At 25.4% G+C, this 19,955-nt stretch overlaps 1 protein-coding gene across 1 annotated transcript; it reads left to right on the top strand.

Moving 5' to 3' along the window:
* The first annotated feature begins 13,441 nt into the window (after positions 1-13,441).
* LOC145839057 (uncharacterized) lies at positions 13,442-14,778 on the top strand. The gene is made up of 3 exons (XM_082946669.1): positions 13,442-13,667; positions 14,168-14,303; positions 14,487-14,778. Exons 1-3 carry the CDS (start codon positions 13,442-13,444, stop codon positions 14,776-14,778), a joined length of 654 nt encoding a protein of 217 aa, XP_082802795.1.
* Positions 14,779-19,955: the final 5,177 nt, after the last annotated feature.

Genomic DNA, 19,955 nt, shown 5'->3' with positions numbered 1-19,955 from the left:
AGAACTAATTTGGAAATACTTCCTTGAGAAAAGCTTCCGTTTAAAGTTACTAAAAAAAACATAAACAGATCACTTTATATAAAAAGATGAAAAATATAAACTATTTTTTTATTTAAGTCAAGTTTTAATGACATATTACTTAATGTTTTATTTAACTGTTATAAAATTTTCAAATATTTTTTTTATGTTTTCATACACTTCAGCTTTTATTTGTACAGTTTCACCTTATATATTAGCGTATATTTTTATAGTTGTTATAACAAAATTCAAAAAGTTAAATTACGAACTACAATAGGATATTTAACTTGAAAAAATATTTAAAAAATTAGAAAAATATATGGCATATCAGCAGCTAGTGGCTTTTGTTGTCTAGTTTAGTTTTTGTGGAGTAAAAATATAAAATAAGTTTTTTTTTCGGTTTAACAAATTACTTTTTAAAAAATATTTTAAACTTAAACATTAAGAAATTGATTAAATCTACAATATACTGTCTTTCTTCAACTATAGTTAATATATTTTTAAAATGCAATATTGATTTAAACAAAAACTTTAGATTAGTTTAAGTACTTTACTGTTTCACTATTAGATATAAAAACTTAGACAATTTTTTCTTATAGAAGTATAAACATAATTAAAAAGTAAACTGTAAAAGTTATATATATACTATTAAATAGCTCTTTTATTTTCTAGCAATTAAGTTTTATTAATAAACAAACACCGTTATTCTCGTCGAAAAATTTTAGTATCTTTTATGACGGATCCCGATGTTAGTGATCTCACAAAAAATGATTATCTCCTTACCTTAAAAACCCAAACTAGATCTTCTTCCAATAGTTTATCTAGAAGTTTGATCAGACCAAGTTTGTCCAGTTCCAAAAGCAAAAACAGGTTTTTGTCAGGTAAATCATCAGGTGTCAATTTTGGTCCTGCATCGATGATTAAAAAAACAGGTCTGAGAGAATAAGGAAGTATGAAAAGTACACCAGTTTTTTGATAAGCGAAATCTTAAACAAAACACCAACAAGAAACCAACTCAGTGTAAAAAGTTTTAGTGAAGAAATTAGCAGAGTCATTAACAACAACTCAACAAAGTCTTTCGATCATTTTTAAGTTAAAAAAGGTTTCAAATATAAGAGAAAAAATCAACGTTTTTCTAATGATGTTAGTTCAGTGCCAAGCACTATCCAAATTAAAAGTAACCATATGATAAGCGATACTATATGCAAAAATCCAACAAAAAACAGGCTTAATGTAAAAAATTTTAGTAATCAACATAATACTAACGACAACTCAAAAGCTACTCTAAATCACTTGTTTATGTCAAGCGGAATTTTAAAGGTTAAAAAACAAAAGCAAGAGGCTGCTAGTAATGTTAACTCAGAGCTGAGCACTTCTCGAGAAAGAACTTTGGAATGCGTGCATTCGTATCAAATAAAACCAATACAGGTAACTAGACATCAATCAAGGCCAAGGCAAAAAACTAGTCATCTAATGAGACATAGAGAAGAAACTAGTCATCAAATGAGACCTAGGCAAGAAACTAGTCATCAAACAAGACCTGGGCACGTAACACGTCATCAGGTAAACTCAGGTAGGGCTGCTGTTAGGAGACCGAGAAGTGATTACAGCATGACGTCCTTCCAAGGAGACTTAAGGTACAGTGTGTTTTACCGAGGTCCTAGTTTTAATTTTGCGAGGGCAACTAAGTAAAGTAAAAACTTGTTTTATAATTAATATTATCTTATATTGAAAATAGTGGAGAGTCATTAAAAGACAGCATAGTCTACTAATTAAATTTTTTAATGAAAAATGAACTATGCACGTATACATCTATTAACTTTGAGATAAACTTTACAAAATAGCTAATAAACTACAGCTTTGTTTACTAATCGAAGTATCTAAATTTAAGTCAAGTTGTTTATACATATAAAACTTCGAGAGATTTTTGAAAACTAGTTTATGTAACAGTATCTAGTTTCTAATTCTTTTCAACTAAGTGTTTCAATAAGTGAAATAAATTATTTTCTACCTATTTTAGTAGATTTTTATTTCTAAAACACTATTTTTTCTTACAGAGCTTTCTGTTGAAAAATAAAGAATTTGTTATTCGAGGGTTTGTTCCAAAAAAAGTTATAACCAACTGATTCTTCAAAGAAGGCTTCATTATCTTGCTTTTTTATTAATAATATTAATTAATAAACATATTTTACCTTTTATGAATGTACTGTGAAATTAAAAAAACACTTTTGTTAGAGATTTTATTTGAGTTTAAGTAACCTTTATTCTTTGCTAAAGTATACCACTACATATAAAAACTAATTTTAAGTAAAACATTTCTTTTTAGTTTTATTAAACAATATTTTTTGAAGTAAAAGTTGAAGTTTTATTATCAGCTATTTTAAAACTATGACTCTAAAATAAAATTTGTGCATAAAGCAGTAGTTGTAAAGTTAGTAAAATAAACGCTTAATATAGGCTATTATACATAAACAGTTTAAAAATACTTATTACTTTTGTTTTACAACTGTAAGCTTTAAAAAGGGTGTACAGCTCAATAGTAAATGTTTTTAATACATTAAATTCTTTGATCATAATTTTGATAGTCGAGTTTATTATAATGTTTAACAAACTATAAATTAAAAAAAGCTTTGTTTTTGAGTTTTTTGTTTAGGTTTTATTTTATCAAATATTTGGATTCGTTTATTGGTTTTTAATACTTAAGTGCTTTTTTTTTTAAAGAAATTACTAAATAACTTTTTAATCAATTCTTTTGATATTTAGCAAGGTTTGTATATAACAATAGCTGGTATCCAAGCTTTTGCAAATGATCTACTAATCCAACCCCCTCGCTAAAAAAAAACTGTTTGGTTGTGCCCTCTGTACTATTAACTTTAAAAACTTATTTAATGTATTTAAAGTAAATTAAAGCTAATACTAAACAATAACTAAAAACGTAAGATACTATTGTATATTATTGCATCATAATTAGCTATAAAATCAACTGTAGTAATCAAGAAACATCAGAGTGTATATAGTAAACCTCGCAAATAGAAATGTAGTATGAGTTATATAAGTTAAAGAATCTCATCAGTTTAGTCTTAATATTTATTTTTCTGGTTATTAGAAAAGTAATCGTTAAAACTTTACTGTATATTTTACATTTAAACAAGTTAGCAACTAAAAAATACAAAAAAATCTACAGGAGTTTTTTTTCATACTAAAATTAAAAAGCAAACTTTGCAATTTTTAATTTTTTGCATATGTTTTCTTATCAGTAAAGCTTTTCACGTTTTAATTTAACCGTACTATTAGTAACAAAAGTAGAAATAAAATAAAACAATATCTTTTGATAATAAAGTTTTAAACAAATAGCTTATAAAAATAATATTATAACAACACTAACTTATAATATTTTTAGTTATACTTTAAGCAACGATACTTAAAATCGTGTTATTATTATTTTTTTTAAATAAATACAGCTTTTTGTTTGAAAAACTTAATAAGTAGCTATTTAAACAAACTAAAAAACCATTAAATAATAGCTTAATACTGTTTGAGTAAAAGTAAGACACAAAATCTAACATTAGAAATTAATTTAAAATATTATTAAACACTTTAAAAGCCAAAAAACAAAAATGATTTAAAAGCTAATAAAATGAACAATCGAGATAACTTGTTCAGAAAATATATTGTTTCAGTTTTAGAATAACTTACATAAACATTTTAAATTTATTTGATTTATCCTTATTCTTCAAAACTACAAAATATGTTGGAATCTTATAGCAAAAAAACCTACATCTTAAAATTTTTAAAAGAAAAATTTCAATATAACTTATAAATTAACTTAAAACTCATAATATAGATTTGCAAAAATTTATGCTTAAGAAGTAAAATAAATATTTTCTTTAGTTTCATACAAATCACAGCATTTAGTAAAAATGTTAAGTAAAGTTTTAATATTTTGGTTTTTTTTTTTTTACTACTTTAAATTAATTTTTAGTATACACTATTTGTTTAGTCAGATAGTAACAGTTATAAAAATATATATATATGTTATACAAAAACTGTCTTTTATTTTAACTTACTAGTTTATTCAGAGCTAAGGTTTTTTATTGAAATGATTTAAGTGGAAAACTCATTTATAATAGCTCATGATAACGGTATAGTCTTGCAATACTGGACTGTACATAAGTTATACACAAACATATTGTGAATGGTGAATTTTAATTAACAATATTACTGACATTAACATAATGTATAAAATTACTACTGCAAAGTAGACTCAACAAAATCAAGAACTTTCAGAGATAATTTTTATTCTTGATATTTTTTTACCTCAAACCAAGATTAATTTTAAAAATAAACATGAACATAATACGAACTTTTTTCTAAAACTTAAAAGTATTAAACTTTTAAATAGTTTTTTAGTTTGTTTCAAAATAAAACCTTTATAAATTTTAAGTCAATTTTAATATTTATATAAAACCATTATTTTTCTATAACTAAAACTCTAAAACTAATATTTGTATGTTTTATAGTTATACTGTTAAAAATTTACACGTTACATTTAATTTTAAATTATAATATATGATGTAAACTCAGAAATATTGTTAATTTTGCTATTAAAATTAGAAATTCCATAAACTAAAGTATATTTTTTTTACAACCTATTTAAAATGTATATCCAATTATGAGCTTTTTTCAGATAGTTTTTTAATCCCTATAAAGTTTCTTCAACTACAACCATGGGAATTGATGTAACTCATTGTTTCAACATGTGGAATGGCGACACGTTTTTGTACCAACACGAGATCACCTTCAACTACAACACCTCCCTTACAGTGAAGACCGTCAGAAAGTTCTACAGCGAGAGTTTTCCCAGCTTTCACTTGGACACGGTGCGCGGTGAGGCCGACTTCGGGAACGGCAGGGAGTCCTTTTGCATGTGTGACGTCACAGAGAGTGGCGAGGTGAACACGGTCGGGCTGGTGAACGCTTTCATGATGAGCAAGCTGAAGGAGTGCGGTGGGTGTGAAGGGAACATGAATCCGCTGTTTTGCTTCGATTACTTGTGGGCGGGTTACATTGTATTGTAAGCTCGTTGGCAGTATGAAGCTTGTGTTTAGTAACAAAGCTATCTAGAATGACGTTTGTTTCAACTGGCACTTTGGTTTGTTAAAATATGTTTTTGTTTTAACGTTTATTATTTGGTTTCACATTTTGTGTGGAGTCTTACGTTTAGAATGTTTTTATAATAAATAGCTTAAATTAAATATATGCTCTATTTTTTTTGTTTAGCAGTTTGAATGTTGTTTGCAATATATGTTTCAAAATGAAGCCTAGTGTTTTTTAATTGATTTTGAATGAGAATCCAAGATAAAAACCTTAAGTGATAAATACTATTTTAAAACGACCATATTTTGAATTATTGCCTGATTGTATTTTAGCGATGCGACGTCTTCATAGACAATAGAACTCCCTATAAAAAATTTAGCGGTTAGAATGATTTTGAAGATTTCTACACATAAATAAAAAGTAATTAATTAAATTTTTTTCAATAAATAACACGATAAGTACTTTTAAGTGCTAAAAACCTAACTAAGAATTATATTTTAAATATACATATATAAACGAGAAACATTAATTTTTATATATTTACGTAAGTATTTTTTCAAGCTGTAAAATACGTTTGTAAATTCTCAGAATTTTAAAGCAATATAAATTTATTTTAAAATAAAATAATTTAATTTACATTAAACGTTTTTTATATTTCAACGCCCGTTGTCTAAAAAAATCTTGAAGCTTTGTATAATTGAATAGTTGTTAATTTTATTTTAACTTTTTGAAAATAATTAAACAGTAAAATTAGTACTTCTACAACTCGTAAAAAATACTTACCATAAGGAAAATCTTCAACTCATTTTTTGATATTTTTTAGTTTAATTTGAAAGATTTAGTTTTACTAAAAGGTCATCTAATCATTTTGTTTATACTAATAAACCGCAATATAAAAATAAGAAAAAGCCCTTTGCTACGCTTATTTCTCGATAATTTTGATGTTAAAATGTGGTAGATGAAAATTTGTAATTTTAGTATAAACAAAGATAACAAAATAAAGCATTATTTTAATTTAGTAAAAGACAATAAGTACCTGCATTTGTAAATACTGTGAAAAATGTTAAAAATTAAAATTGGTAAACTGCTTAAAAACGTTTAAAAATATACACTTTACAAAGTAAAAAAGTAGTTTTTCAAGTTATGTACGAGTATTTACATATTAAAAAAAGAAGTTCATCATTAGTGGTAGCTTTAAAGCTTTTTATATGTGTCTTAAGTTGTTTAGGATTAATATGGTGAATGAATGGCATGAGAAAAAATACCACCTGTTTTAAGTCTATTAAAATTTATTATTTTCAAATTAAATACATAATATCTTAACACATTTTAAGTCTAAATAATTAAATATATGTTTTTGATAACTAGAGTAATTAAGCAATTTTAAGAAAAGTAATTACTCAGCGATACTTCAAAATACAATACGAAGTTGTGTATACACAACTGTGTAAGTTATGTATATACAACTTTGTACATTAAAAAAATTCAACAAAAGTATTGTATATTATTTTTCAAAGTTAAATAGTTTTGACATTTATGGTTAAACTAAGAAACTTATTAAAAACATTAGTTATTAAAGAATATCAGTGTTTGATTATTTAATTAGTTTGTATAGATAGTAAATTTCAGTTAACGAATCAACTTTTAATAAACATTAGTATTTTCGGATATTTAATTGCAAATATAGTGCAATTATAATAATTTAGTACAATTAGTAATAATGTAGCATTAAAATACAAAACGTTACTTATTATTTTATACAAACTATCTTTAAATACAACCAAACATTGTAGTTTTGCATTTTTTTTGAATTGTAAACAAACATTTGTAATTGCTGAGCTTTGCAGTTTGTTAAAAAACTACGAAAATTCAGTTAAAGTGTTTGCTTAATTTTTTTTCTAGTTACACAGCAGGGTTGTTTTTAATTATTTAAAATTATAAACACATTCAAATTTTATTTCAACCAGATAGATATTAAATCTCTTTGTTTTATTACTAATAGTTTTTATTACAAAAAAAAAGTAATCTTTTGTTTATTGGTATGTTTTAAACTACTCAAAAAAATGAAAAGCTTGTATTAATTATATTTTTACAAATTTTAAAGCAATACAAATATTATTGGTGTCTTTTTATACTCCGACGAGTTTTTCGACAGATGAAAATTGTACAAATGTTGTATTTAATCAAAATATAGTGCCTACCGTTAAGGTATATGTAACTTAAAAATATTGTTGTGTATAGTTTACTACCTTTGTTTTTTATACTCTACATATGATGTTTATTAAGGTTTTTGAATAAGTTTGTATTCAGTATACAATACACTTATGTACATTTTTATACCATCAACTTAAAAACTAGTTAATTTAACTAATTTTCGGATTTTTTAATATTTTGAAAATATTAAGATACTATCGGTTGTTTTAAATTATGCAGAAATATTCCGATGATAGTTAAAGGGTACATTAATTTTGCATATGAAGAACGGTACCTTAACTTTATACATACTTACTTATTTAGTTAACAAAAAGCGTCTAAATTTTGGTAAATCTAAAAACGATTTTGTATTTAAAAGTGCAATAAAGAAAGTATTTTTATAAACTTAAAACTCAAAACAATATATTGCTTTTATAGCCGCCAACGCTACAGTTTTTCAGTCTAAAAATAAGTTAAACGCAGGTTTTTTATACTTTTAATGTTTGACTTAAGTTCTAATAAGGTAATAACCCAAAAACGTTAACTCCAATCCACTCAAGCATTAAAATGACGATTGAAGAGTTTTTGTACGAACTAGTTTTCAAAAAATTAGACAAAATACCGTGTTTTCCAGCGAAGACCGCAAAACAAGTTGTGGATTTTGGGGCGAAAAACATTGTGCTGAAGTTGATTAGCAGAGTTCTGCCTGCTTTTGTGTTTTTCCTGCCCATAACTGTATCTTCGCTGTTTAAAAAACACCCGATAATGCCGATTTTGCTGTCTTTTACTTCAATGTCTCAGTTTGTTAGTTGTGTTGTATATACTAAAATGCTGTGTATTTAAGTCATTGTTTGTGTTTTAAAATACAAAATGTTTGAAAATAATCAAACTTTAGTTTTTTGCCGATTTTTTCTTTACAATAAAAACGTTTTTTATCTTACCATGTATACGTAATATGAAATCACGTAAATGCTTGTTTTAAATAAAGTTAAGTTTAATTCTAACAGCAGTATAAAAAATGTGTCTGTTACTTGTATTTATGTAGAAAAACTTTTTTAATTTCAGTTTTTGATGTTTTTCATATCCATCAAAGTTTATAAAAACTTGTATTTCATGAATAGTTTCTAAAATAAAAACAAAAACTTCGATAGATAAAAATATTCTTACACAAAAACCTTAATCACCAACCTTATAAATATACGAAAAATAACAAGATATAGTAGTAATTAATAAATGTTAAAATGATCGGCCGTTGCTATAACCGGGAACAAAATATTTATGCTATAATATTAAAAGCCCAAGCCGTTTAAATTACATCCGACCGTTAATTGACTTACCCATTAAAGTCGTGTTAGGTAATAAAGCTGTTCTAAGTTTTATGAACATTCGGTTTTCACAAAAAAACAAAAAACAGACGTACGCGGTAATATCGTTTGATGCGAAGGAAGCTGCAGGCGGAGGTTTCTTCGGCTGGGTGAGAGGAGGCTTGTTCGAAGCGTTCGGAATGGCGAAAGGTGATGAGGGCAAGCTGGATGAGTTCGGATACTTCACCACCCTGCAGCTCAGCTGTTGCGCTTTGAGCTCGTTGAGCAGAGGCACTAACCTGCACATTGACATTATGCTAGTTTTGAACAAAACATTTTTATTTTTTTGGAATTAGTTTAGATTGGTTTTTAAATTATTATATATTTATAACACTTTTGATGATATTATTTGATTGATCTATGTTTAAAAGTTGTTATTCAGCGGTAACGTTTCTGATGACATTCAGTGAAAACATGTTTAAAGTATTACTAAATTAGTCGAAACTTTTTAAACAAACTAGCTAGGTTTTTGCAAAAAACTCAGTTTATTTTAAGTTATGCTTGAACTGTTATAAATTTTATTTAAATGTAAGTCTTAAACTAAAGTTTCTTGTCGACAGTAAATGGAAAAGTATTACTGTGTTAGTCATATTTTTTCTCACAAAACATTTAAATATATTTTACAAACTGCAGTTCAACAATGGACATGGTTTTCTACCACGTAAACATTGTTGCATTGTTGTTCTATCCACGCAATAAATGGAGTTATTTATCTACAATTATTGCAGCTACTGTAATAAACATTTTGAGCTGGGTTAGTTTAGACTTATTATTCAAAAATGGTTGGAAAAATTTTGTATTTAAAAAACAAGCGAAAGTTTAAAGAACATATTACTAGTTTTGTTATAATTTATTATTTTCTTAAATTAATTCTATAGAATTACAATCATATTAATAAGCATTTGTTCAACCAAATAAAAGTTCAACAGCTAGTTTTAAAATTTTTTCAACCGTTACACTTTTATAAAGTTTTTTACAATGATTATTCGTAAGTTTTCTAGCGTAAAATAATTAAGAGAAATCAATTTAAGCATAACACGGTAACAGTTTGAGTTAAATTAAACTTTTACATGAATAAGTAAAATTCGAGCTGTCTGAGATTTTAGACTTTTAGTAAAAATTCAGTTTATAAACTTTAAACATTATCACTGTTGTAATGATTTAAAAAAAAAAATTTAATGATGTAGTTCAGGTATAAAGTAGATGTTTAAAATAATTGAACTACTGAGGTGTAAACTTAAATTAATTGTATAATCACATTTAGCTATAGGCAAAAATAAGTCTTAAAAACTTTAAAACAGACTATGTTTAATATTTTTACAGCAATCAACTATTACTAGTATTAGATAAAACGTAAACCGAATTATCGTAAATAATCTAATACGAAATTTTTTAAAAGATATTAGAATGGAGACGAACTTGTGGAGCTATATTTTTCTGGAGAGATTATTTGAGAATATTATTTGTGATTAGTGGAATTATTACTGGAGGATTCGCAGTTTCATACAGAGAAATGTAAGTAGTTATTTTTTAAAGTATAGTCAAGCTTTCTGTACTGCTTACAGTAGTTCTTTATGCTAAAAGTGTTGATGTTTAGTACCAATAACACTTGTAATTATTTATTTTTTCGTTTAATTGTTAATTTTTTTAAGCATTTCAATTAATTTAAAATAAAATAAAGAAAACCAAAAGAAACTTATAGAGTAAACTACTGTTAAAGATCAAGTTGAAAGTAATTCAGCTTTTTACAATTTTACCTTATTTAAAACGTTGTGACCAATTTTTCAAGTAACTTTATATCAAACACATAAATCAGTCAATTTGGTTTAATTTTTATTTCTATTTTGTCATTTTATTAATTGTTTTATCTCTTAAGGTTTAAAAGTTCAGATCAAAAAATTTAACTTTTTAGCTCGTAAGAAATTGTTAAATCATGTGGTGTACGACTCAATAACCGAAATAATTTTTCATATACCAGATCCTTAGACCAAACTTTTTGAGCTCTTTTTGTTTTGTTTAATAAAAAATAAATTTAAAATAGCTTTTAACTAAAAAAAACTATAAATGAATATTAGTCAAACTAAAAAAAGCTATCAAATTATTAAAAAGTTATTTTATTAAAAGTTAATTTTTTATTTTACTTTTACTTGAGCTTATTTTCAATGTTTGAATGATATTCTCTTATGTCTAAAGAAACGTTGATTATTTATTTTAATTTATTTTGTAATCAGGTCAAACCCGCAAAAGTTTGATGACTATCAAAAAATTGCCAATTATTTATTTCCTGTTTGTTTCTTTTTAATTTTATGCGGGTCGAACAAGTGGCCAAAACCAACACCGCCTGCTAAAAAAGCGGCACAAAAAGCTTGGAAGGGAATCAAATATACTAAAAGTTGGATTGAAAAAAGAAAGAAGAAGTTTGATGATAGAAATTTGGTCTATTTGGATGAAATTAAAATGGACAGAACTTAAATTTGATTATATCGTATATGTTTAAGTAAGCAAAGTGTAGACTGTGAAGTAACTTAACTGACATACTGTGTAGACATTTAACGTTTTAGCTTTTTTTACATAAAATTACAATTTTAAGTATATCACTAGTAGAACACTCTTAAAAAAACATTTTAGCTATGTTTTTATACTTTATTTTTTACTGGTTTAAACAACAAAGTTGGTAAAAGTAAAAATATTGTTTTAAACGTTTACCTGCTGTAAGTTTCTGTGAATTGTTTATTTTTATTGCTGAGCTATGACACATATCTATCAATATCAACAAGTGTTACTAATTTTAAAACTAGTGTTCGAAGTTTTTAACTGTTATTTTTATTAATAATTAAAGATATTTTTCAAGCTTAAAAGTGTTTATTACTCTTTACTTTAACATTATAAACATTTTTATTTCGCATTTGAGTGTATTAATTAACAACATAAGATTATTTTATACTTTTATAAAAAAAAATTAATAACTGTTATGCATACTTATAATTAATCTTATTAATACTCTACTATATATTTTTAAGATAAAAACAAGAATTTGTATTTATTTATTAATTTATTATGATTTTATTATATAAAAAAAAATTCTGTTATATCAATAAGCTTAGAAAATCAAATACTTATAAAATTAACAACTTTATTTGCAATTGAGTTATTAAAAAACAGACAAGAAACTTTTGAAATAATTGCTTTAAATTTTGATTTTGCTAACAACAAGCAAATTAAGAGCATAAACCAAAAAAAAAAACAAAAAACAATTTTTGGTATAAATAGATTCCTTAGAAAAAACTAAACTTTATTTAAAGCTAAAGTTTACAAATTTAAATAATTTTATTTTGAAGAAAAATTGTTGTTTAAATTGTAAACTCTTTAAAACTACATACTTGTTTTTTACTAGAACAACTTTTCAAATAGTTTTTTTGATGTAATTTGTAAAGTACTATGTACTTTTTAAGTAATTTTCCCGTTTTTAAATTAACAATAAGTAAAAACTTATTATCAACTACCCCACACATTGCTTAAAGAAAAAAAAACAATAACTAATAAGATACTTTAATTTTTTAATATTTACAAGTTATTTGCTCGTTTTTGTAGAGTATTGAACAATATTTATTTATTAGTTAATGAGATTCAATATTCTTAGCTTCTTGTAAATACAAAAATGCTTTGAAAAATTATTTAAATAGTAAGTAAAATTAAAACTTTTAGTTTTGAGAGAGTTTTATTTTTAACCGTATAACTGTTGCTTATAGTATATAAAAATTTATATATAGATAAAATTAAAAGTTTTATACCGTTTGACACAATTTTAAAACAACAATACATGCTGCCATTGTGAACGATGAATAATCGTTTCCGTTAACTGTTTTGTTTTATTAGTGGTAGTGCAGACTACATTGAAAAAATACAAATTTTGTTAAACAAGCTCAATTGTATTTATTTTAAAATTGTTTAAAGAGATTTTCTTCTCGAAGTACAGTTTGTTTTTATTTCTTGCTTGCTATAAAAGTTTATTGAAGGTAATACAGTAAAAGTTAAAAGAAAATACATATGATATGTTTAAACTGTGGTTGTATCGAAAGTCGCAGTACAAAAGCATTTGACGGCTTTTCAGTTTTTTAACATTTTATTCTGTGAGAAAGAGTCTTGACTCTTGTATATTATTCTGAACTATAATTAACAACAGTTATACATGATTCACTTAATTTTATGTATTTTAAGCAAAAATGTAGTTTTCAAAACAATTTATTTAATGCACTTAATTTTGAAAACTATTTAGCTTCAGTTTTTTTGTTGGAAAACTTGCTAGACTTGTGTTCAGTTTCGCAGTATTTATTGAAATCTAGTATAACTATTGTTTTTAGAGTTATTTTCATTTTCAAATATTTACTTAAGAGAGTAAATTAAAAAATAAACTAGTTTATTCAATATCAGTAAAGTACTTATTGGTAGTAGAAAAATTATACTCGTAAAAAACTTTTTTAATCTATAGTATGTTTATTCATTTGATATTTATGAATACTTTATTTATCTACACTTTCAAATAACTTGATTTTAAGGTCAGAAAATTATTTTACAGTTTAGCTAGTTACATGCTATTTGAAACATAAAAAATAAATTAAGATAAACAAGTAAGTCTCTTTTATTTCAAAATATTTATTATTTGAGTCGCGCAAAAAAGGAGCAAAGTGTTTATAAAAATGACTTCATAATTTTATAACTGTTGTAAAACATCAACAGTCTGTTATAACTGATTCAGCTGAAACGCCAATATGAACATGATTCAGAATAAATTTAAAACGTTCGTGTGCTTGCTGCTGATCGTTCAGCAAAACAGCGCCCTCAAGTGCATGGAAGGAGTGAAAGTGGGTGCGGTTGACGGCTACAACGGAAACATGGTGCCCACGTCCGTGACTTGCACAAATAACACCCAGACCTGTGTGCGTTTGGAAGTTGACGAGATGACTAGTGTGTACGGAAAACCGAACGGAGAATTACGTGAGTTTGCTGCACTTTTCAATATTGCACAACAGATTTTAAAACTTTACGCGATTGTATTTTGGAACACTTGTTAGTTTACATACGTTATGAAATAAACGTGAGTAAATTACTTTAAAACTGGATTTTTTATATATATTTATTAGAACACTTTAAGTGAACTATAAAAAAGCACTAACATATACTCTGTGAGAATCAATAGAAGTGATTTAGTCTTAATTCAAATTTATTTCAGTTACGCAACGCGATGATTTCATATGAAACGTTGCCTTGCAAAAGTAGCTGTTTCTCTTAACACAGTTTTAAAGTGTTAAATGTATTTACTTTTCATACCTTATTGACAATTATAATCCAAGTTTAGCCTACTAGTGTCTTTTTTTGTATTTACCATATTTTTTTCAAGTTTTATTAATACTGATGGTTTCGTTTTATGAGTGAAGCATTGATTTTAAAATAAAACCTTTAAATACTTGAAGTTATAGTTATTTGTATCGTTTCAGTGCAAAACGTCACTGTTATGAGGTGTGTAGACGATTGCGAGAACACGTATGAGAAAGTTGACGATAAGACTAAAAACGAACTGGCCGCTTCAATAGTCGGTTATCTTGGTGCATCAACGTACACACCAGGAGACAAGTAAGTTTTGTCAATATCAATATAGCACATTGGTCACAGGTACATATATGTAGTTGTTTTGCAGTTTTGAGTAATCTTTTTTATAGTCGAACAAAAAAATCTAAAATTTTAATCAAAAATTCAACAACACAAAAGACTTTAAAACCAAAAGTTGTCGTTTCACCAGCTTTCATTTTTAAACAGAGGAGCATGGGCGAGTTGTTGCTCCATCGAGAACTGCAACTTGAAACCCATAGACAGGTCTGGACCACAAACAACTCAACCAGAAACTACTCAATCTCAAACTACTCAACCAGAAACCACTCAACCAGAAACTACTCAACCAGAAACCACTCAACCAGAAACTACTCAACCAAAAACCACCCAACCAGAAATCACTCAACCTACTACTGGTGGTAATAATGGTGCAAGCAGATTTGCCGCCAAACTTCAACTTATTTTGTTGACCACTTTTGTTGCTGCCTGTTCCAACTGAGTTTGGCGCGGAATTGAGATTGTTTTTAAGCATGTTACAACCAAGTTTAACTAAAAAACTTTCAGTTGGAATAAAAATATATTATACCTTTCAGAGTTATATTTTATTAGTTTTTAAATGAACTTGGTATGAGTGTACATTAAATTATACATTAATAAAACTTTGTTTTGCTGCTAGATATAGTAAGCTCAATCAAACCCGTTTTTTATCATTTTAATTAATTATGTAAGAACAAAACTAGCCAAAATACTTTCAATTCGAATAATAGGAACTTTTAATTTCCAAAAAATCATTCTATCTTTTATTATTGATCTACGTATTTATCAAAATAATCTTTTGTTAATGTGAAGAATACTAACTTATTTATTATTAAGTTTTTATTTGTTTTTCAAAACGCATAACTTAACATTAAAGAAACAGTAAAGCTAAAAGTATGTAAAATATTTAATTCAAAAATTCAGGACATTAAATAATTCAACTTGTACAACAAAGTCTTATATAGGTAAGTAATTAAATTAATGGTTTAACCGTGACTAGTATCTTAACTGCAAAAAGTAAAAAATTAGTAATAGTACTTCTAAATAGCTTTACTGGCGACATGAAAATTTAACTATTTATCTAGTCTAGCAAAAGTAAAACTTCTTACATTTTTTTTTCAACGTAGTAAAGCGTTATAGCCTTAATTGTAGGTTATTTAGTTTAGTTTAAGTAGCTAACGGTTAGAAACATTTATAAGTATGTTAGTTAAAAGTAAAGCAAAAACAAAACACCGACTATTAAAGCACTAGTTGATGTAACTTTACCTCACTTACGGATTTCGTAGTACCTACTATTTAATCTGTAACACCAAAATAATTATTTTTATTACTAAAAACTGTTGAATTAAACATATAGTATATAATAAAAAGTTAATACTTTAAACTATATGAGTTTATTATGGCAGCTCTAACACAAACTTTATGCCACTTAAGTGAAAGTGTTTTGATAATGAAATTGTTTGTTAATTTTTATGTAAAGTATTGTTTTCGTAACCTTTTATTAAGTTTCATTGTCTAAGTTTCTTAACTTTTCTACTTTAAAGCTCATAAAATTCGTGGTCGTACTTTTTACTGGTTTCCTTTTATTGGTTTCCTAGTTGCAGCAAAAGGAAACTGAAGGGATAGGTCTTTTTATTATGAAAAAAAAAATTAGTGACATCAAAAGACTAGAAACAATAAGTTTAGAAGTTTTTGCAAAAAAAATCTTCCTCAACTAGTAAACCTATAAAAAGACCTACCGTGAAATTTTACTATTATTGATAGATGTATGATGTGACAAAAGAAAACACTGATATCAAAATTGTTTATTGTAAAGTAATGGTCATTCATCTACTAGCTTTTTTATTTACAATAAATTTACTGTCTTTAAAGTTATACAAACAAAATATTTGAATGTGTTTAATAAGGAAAACAAAAAAGCATAAAGTAAAACCAAGTTCTATAGATTTTTTTCAAAATACATCATTAATTTTGAAACGTTTTAACAGGAAATAGTTTTTTTAAGAAGGACATTTTGTTTTATTTTTATAACCTAGTTTTTTCTTATGAAAGCAAAAGTTAAAAAAATGTTAATAGTTGATTTTAACTCTTTTTATAAAACACACTTGGTTTGGTCATTTTAATAGAAAAAACAAAACAATCATTACTTCAAGTATTACTAAGTAATCTATTTATAGTTTATTATTGTTAAGTGTATCTCTAAAATATTTTTCAACTGTTTAATGTATCAAATTATTGTAAGAAATAATGAAACTTTTGTAGAGTAAACTTAAACCTACCGGGTAGTTTGTATTTTGTATATTACTACTTCACGAAAATTTTAGACTGTCATAATTTTATTAATTCGTATTTAAAGTGATTTTTAAGAATGTTACTTTATTTTCTTTTACATGCCACAGTTTCGGCATAAATTTGAGCATAAAATATCTTAGTAGTCTTTTTTGACCTTTACTTGATTTTTTGTAAACTTGAATTTTTTGAAACTCAATTGTTACTGCTAAATCGCGACGATTCACCGTTTTTTAGTAGTTAAGTTTTTAGTTTTTTAAGATACTTTCAGCTTAAAAAATTATTCATTTTCCGGCACTACAATTATTATAAAACAGCTGCATCTCTTAAGCAATTTTTTCTTGAAAACTTGTCCGTTACTTACAGAGACCGCCGACCCTGAATTTAGTAAACAAAACTTTTAAGATTATATATTATATCTATAATTGATACAACATTTTTCATGTTAAAGTAAAAGGATCATAAATTTAAAGTGATTTCACATTTTCTCAAAGCTTTGAAGGACAAAAGTTAATCAATAAACTTGTTTAATATTTATTAACAAAAAGTAATTGTATTGTAATGAAATTAACATTTCATTTTATAAATTTAAAGCGTGTAAATAAATATGGGATTTTTTGTAACGATAAAAACATTTGGTAAGCTTTCTCAAAACAATTTTCCCTGTTTCCTACGATAACATTTTTTGTTCGAAGGAGTTAGTTTGCTTTAAACGCGTATATATCGACGTTTGTCTTTCAAATACGCGTTAGTTGTTATATGTACTGCAAGAAGTATCAACAAGCTAAGCTCAACTTCTAGTTAGAGAATCAAGAATATAAAATCGCGAGCATAATTTGTCAAAGGTGTTAGTATAGAACTTTACGATTGCTAATATTTATTATACTTTTTTTTTGTAGCGATTTAAGCAGTTTTCTTCCAGGCTTGTTGTTATTGATATATTACTTAAAGGTACTTTAGATTTATTCAAGTGTGTTTACTTTATAACATAGATACATAACTTAGTAATAAGTTACTTTAGTACTGTAAGCTACTCGTAAGTAAAGCAGTCAGTTTATAAGTGCTTTGAGACCACGTAATTAAGACATAAACATAACCATTACCAAAAAAATATACATTTGTAGTTAAAATATTACAATACGCGCTAATTTGCTTTTATCGTTGTATGTTTTTCTTTCGTACAGATTTTAAGATACTAGCATAAATGGTTTGACATATAAAGAATTACTACTAAACAACAAGGTATATCTTATTTTATTTTCATTTGTAAAGATGTAAAATAGTTGTTAACTATGCAATACAAACGCTTTTGATAAAAAAGGTTTGCTGATGAAAATTACTTTAAAAAAATAAAAGTATAAACAGTTCGGGTCTAAATTGCACGACGACAAAATTGCACGAGTGCACAAAATTGTACGACGCCAAAATTGCACGAAGACAATTTTGCAAGGGTCATTTTTGCATGAGTAAAATTTTTGCAGGAAAGTAAAAAAATAACGAAAAAATTAACTTTAAAAAAATGTAATAAAAAGAAAAAGAAAATAAAACGCTGACAGAGGGTAAGGGTTAGGGGTCAATATGAAAAAGTACATTAATTTTTAACAGTTTTTGTAAATTTTTATTCCTTTAACTAGGACACCCATTAAAGGAAACCCATATAAATGTCAACCTAGTATTTGACTAGTATTGATTGACGTATAATGTGACAAAAGGAAACATTGATGTCAAAACTGTTCATTGTGAATAAATGGTTTATCATCTAATATATATTTTATGTTCAAAAAATTTACTGCCTTAAAAACCGACAAACTAAGTACTTAAAATGTTTTTTATTAAGGAAAACAAAACAGCATGTAGTAAAAAACTATATAAAATCATTTCAAAATACATCAAAACTTTTCGATAGTAAATAAATGTTTTAACAATGTATAGTACATGTTTTTTTATTTTTTAGAAAAACTAGTTTATTCTCTAAAGCAACAATTAATAAAATAGCTACAATTGATATTAATATTCTTTTTTTACATTTTTGATTTTATTTTGCAAGAAAAAAAATAAAAATATCATTACTATATTTATAACTAAGTAATGTAATTCTTTTTTAATGTTTTAAAATTCATCTTTTTATTTACTAATTTGTTTTAAAAATTTATTAAATACTTTTAAAGTATAATGACACTTTTGAAGAGTAAACTAAAAACGTGCAGGTTTTTTTAAATCTTATTATCTCAATATAGCAGGTTTTTATGGGTTTGAGGCAATAGAAAGGGTATTAAAAAAGACATTTAAGGTTATTATACAAACCGAAAGAAAACTAACTTTTTATTTACATTAACTAAAAAGCACAACACAAAGATACATGATCACTACATCGCATTATAATAAAAACTACAATAAAACTCAAATGAACAAAGAATATTAATAAGTATCTTAGAACTTAGGTAAAAGTTTAAGGAAACATTTATTTTTTAAATCTAACGTGTTTATAGCACAGTATAAAAGCACCCATCAGCACAAATTACTAATTACTGCGAGAAATTGAAAGAAAAGTTTCTTTTATAAGCAAATCAAGAAATTTATCTCCTTGAAATAAAACCATTTTGTTTATTTTTCTAAACTTTGTTCACGGTACTTTAAAAAAAAAAATTTAATATTATTTACTTTTATAAAAAACATTACTTTTATTCACGTTATTTAAATTTATAAAATAAAATTTAGAATCAATTATCAATACATTTTCCAAATTGTAAACTATTGTCTGTAAATAACATGAAGGATTCATTGTAACAAAAATTAGCCACAAGAAAATAAATATAAATATTGTTATTTTGTTTTTAAAGATTGAAATGACTTAAAATATTTAGATACAAACATCTAAGTAAAAAAATATATATAACTTGCTTGTAAAACTTAATTTTTATATACAAAAAACTTTTGACAGTTCTTTTAATATTTAAAATGCAAAACTTTAAAAATATATTTACTGATTTAACAAAAACTAACATTATTATTAAAGTTTAAGCTAGTTTATTTTACACAGTACCAAAAACTTACAGTACACAAAAAGTTTATGAGGAGAAACATTAACTTTAGGAAATATATAATGTAGTTAATTATGTTTTCAAAAACTGTTGTCTTGTTATTTTTATCAAGTTTTAAAATAGTTTGCAGTAAAATGTTTATCTATATTATTAGAAAATAGTTCTTGTATATAAAAGTAGTTTATTAAATTACAAAATAAGAGTATTTCTTTCTTGATTTAGTACGAACTGCACAAATTTTCAAAATTTGTAAATTCTGAAATTTTAAATCTGTAAATACTATTTTTTTAATTAATTTTAAGGTCCCATG

The sequence above is a fragment of the Thalia democratica genome, chromosome 6 (assembly GCF_965202585.1).
Source record: "Thalia democratica chromosome 6, ktThaDemo2.hap1.1, whole genome shotgun sequence".
NCBI lineage: Eukaryota > Metazoa > Chordata > Thaliacea > Salpida > Salpidae > Thalia > Thalia democratica.
The sequence above is the reverse complement of the archived record's forward strand: the minus strand, read 5'-3'. Positions and strand labels throughout refer to the sequence as shown.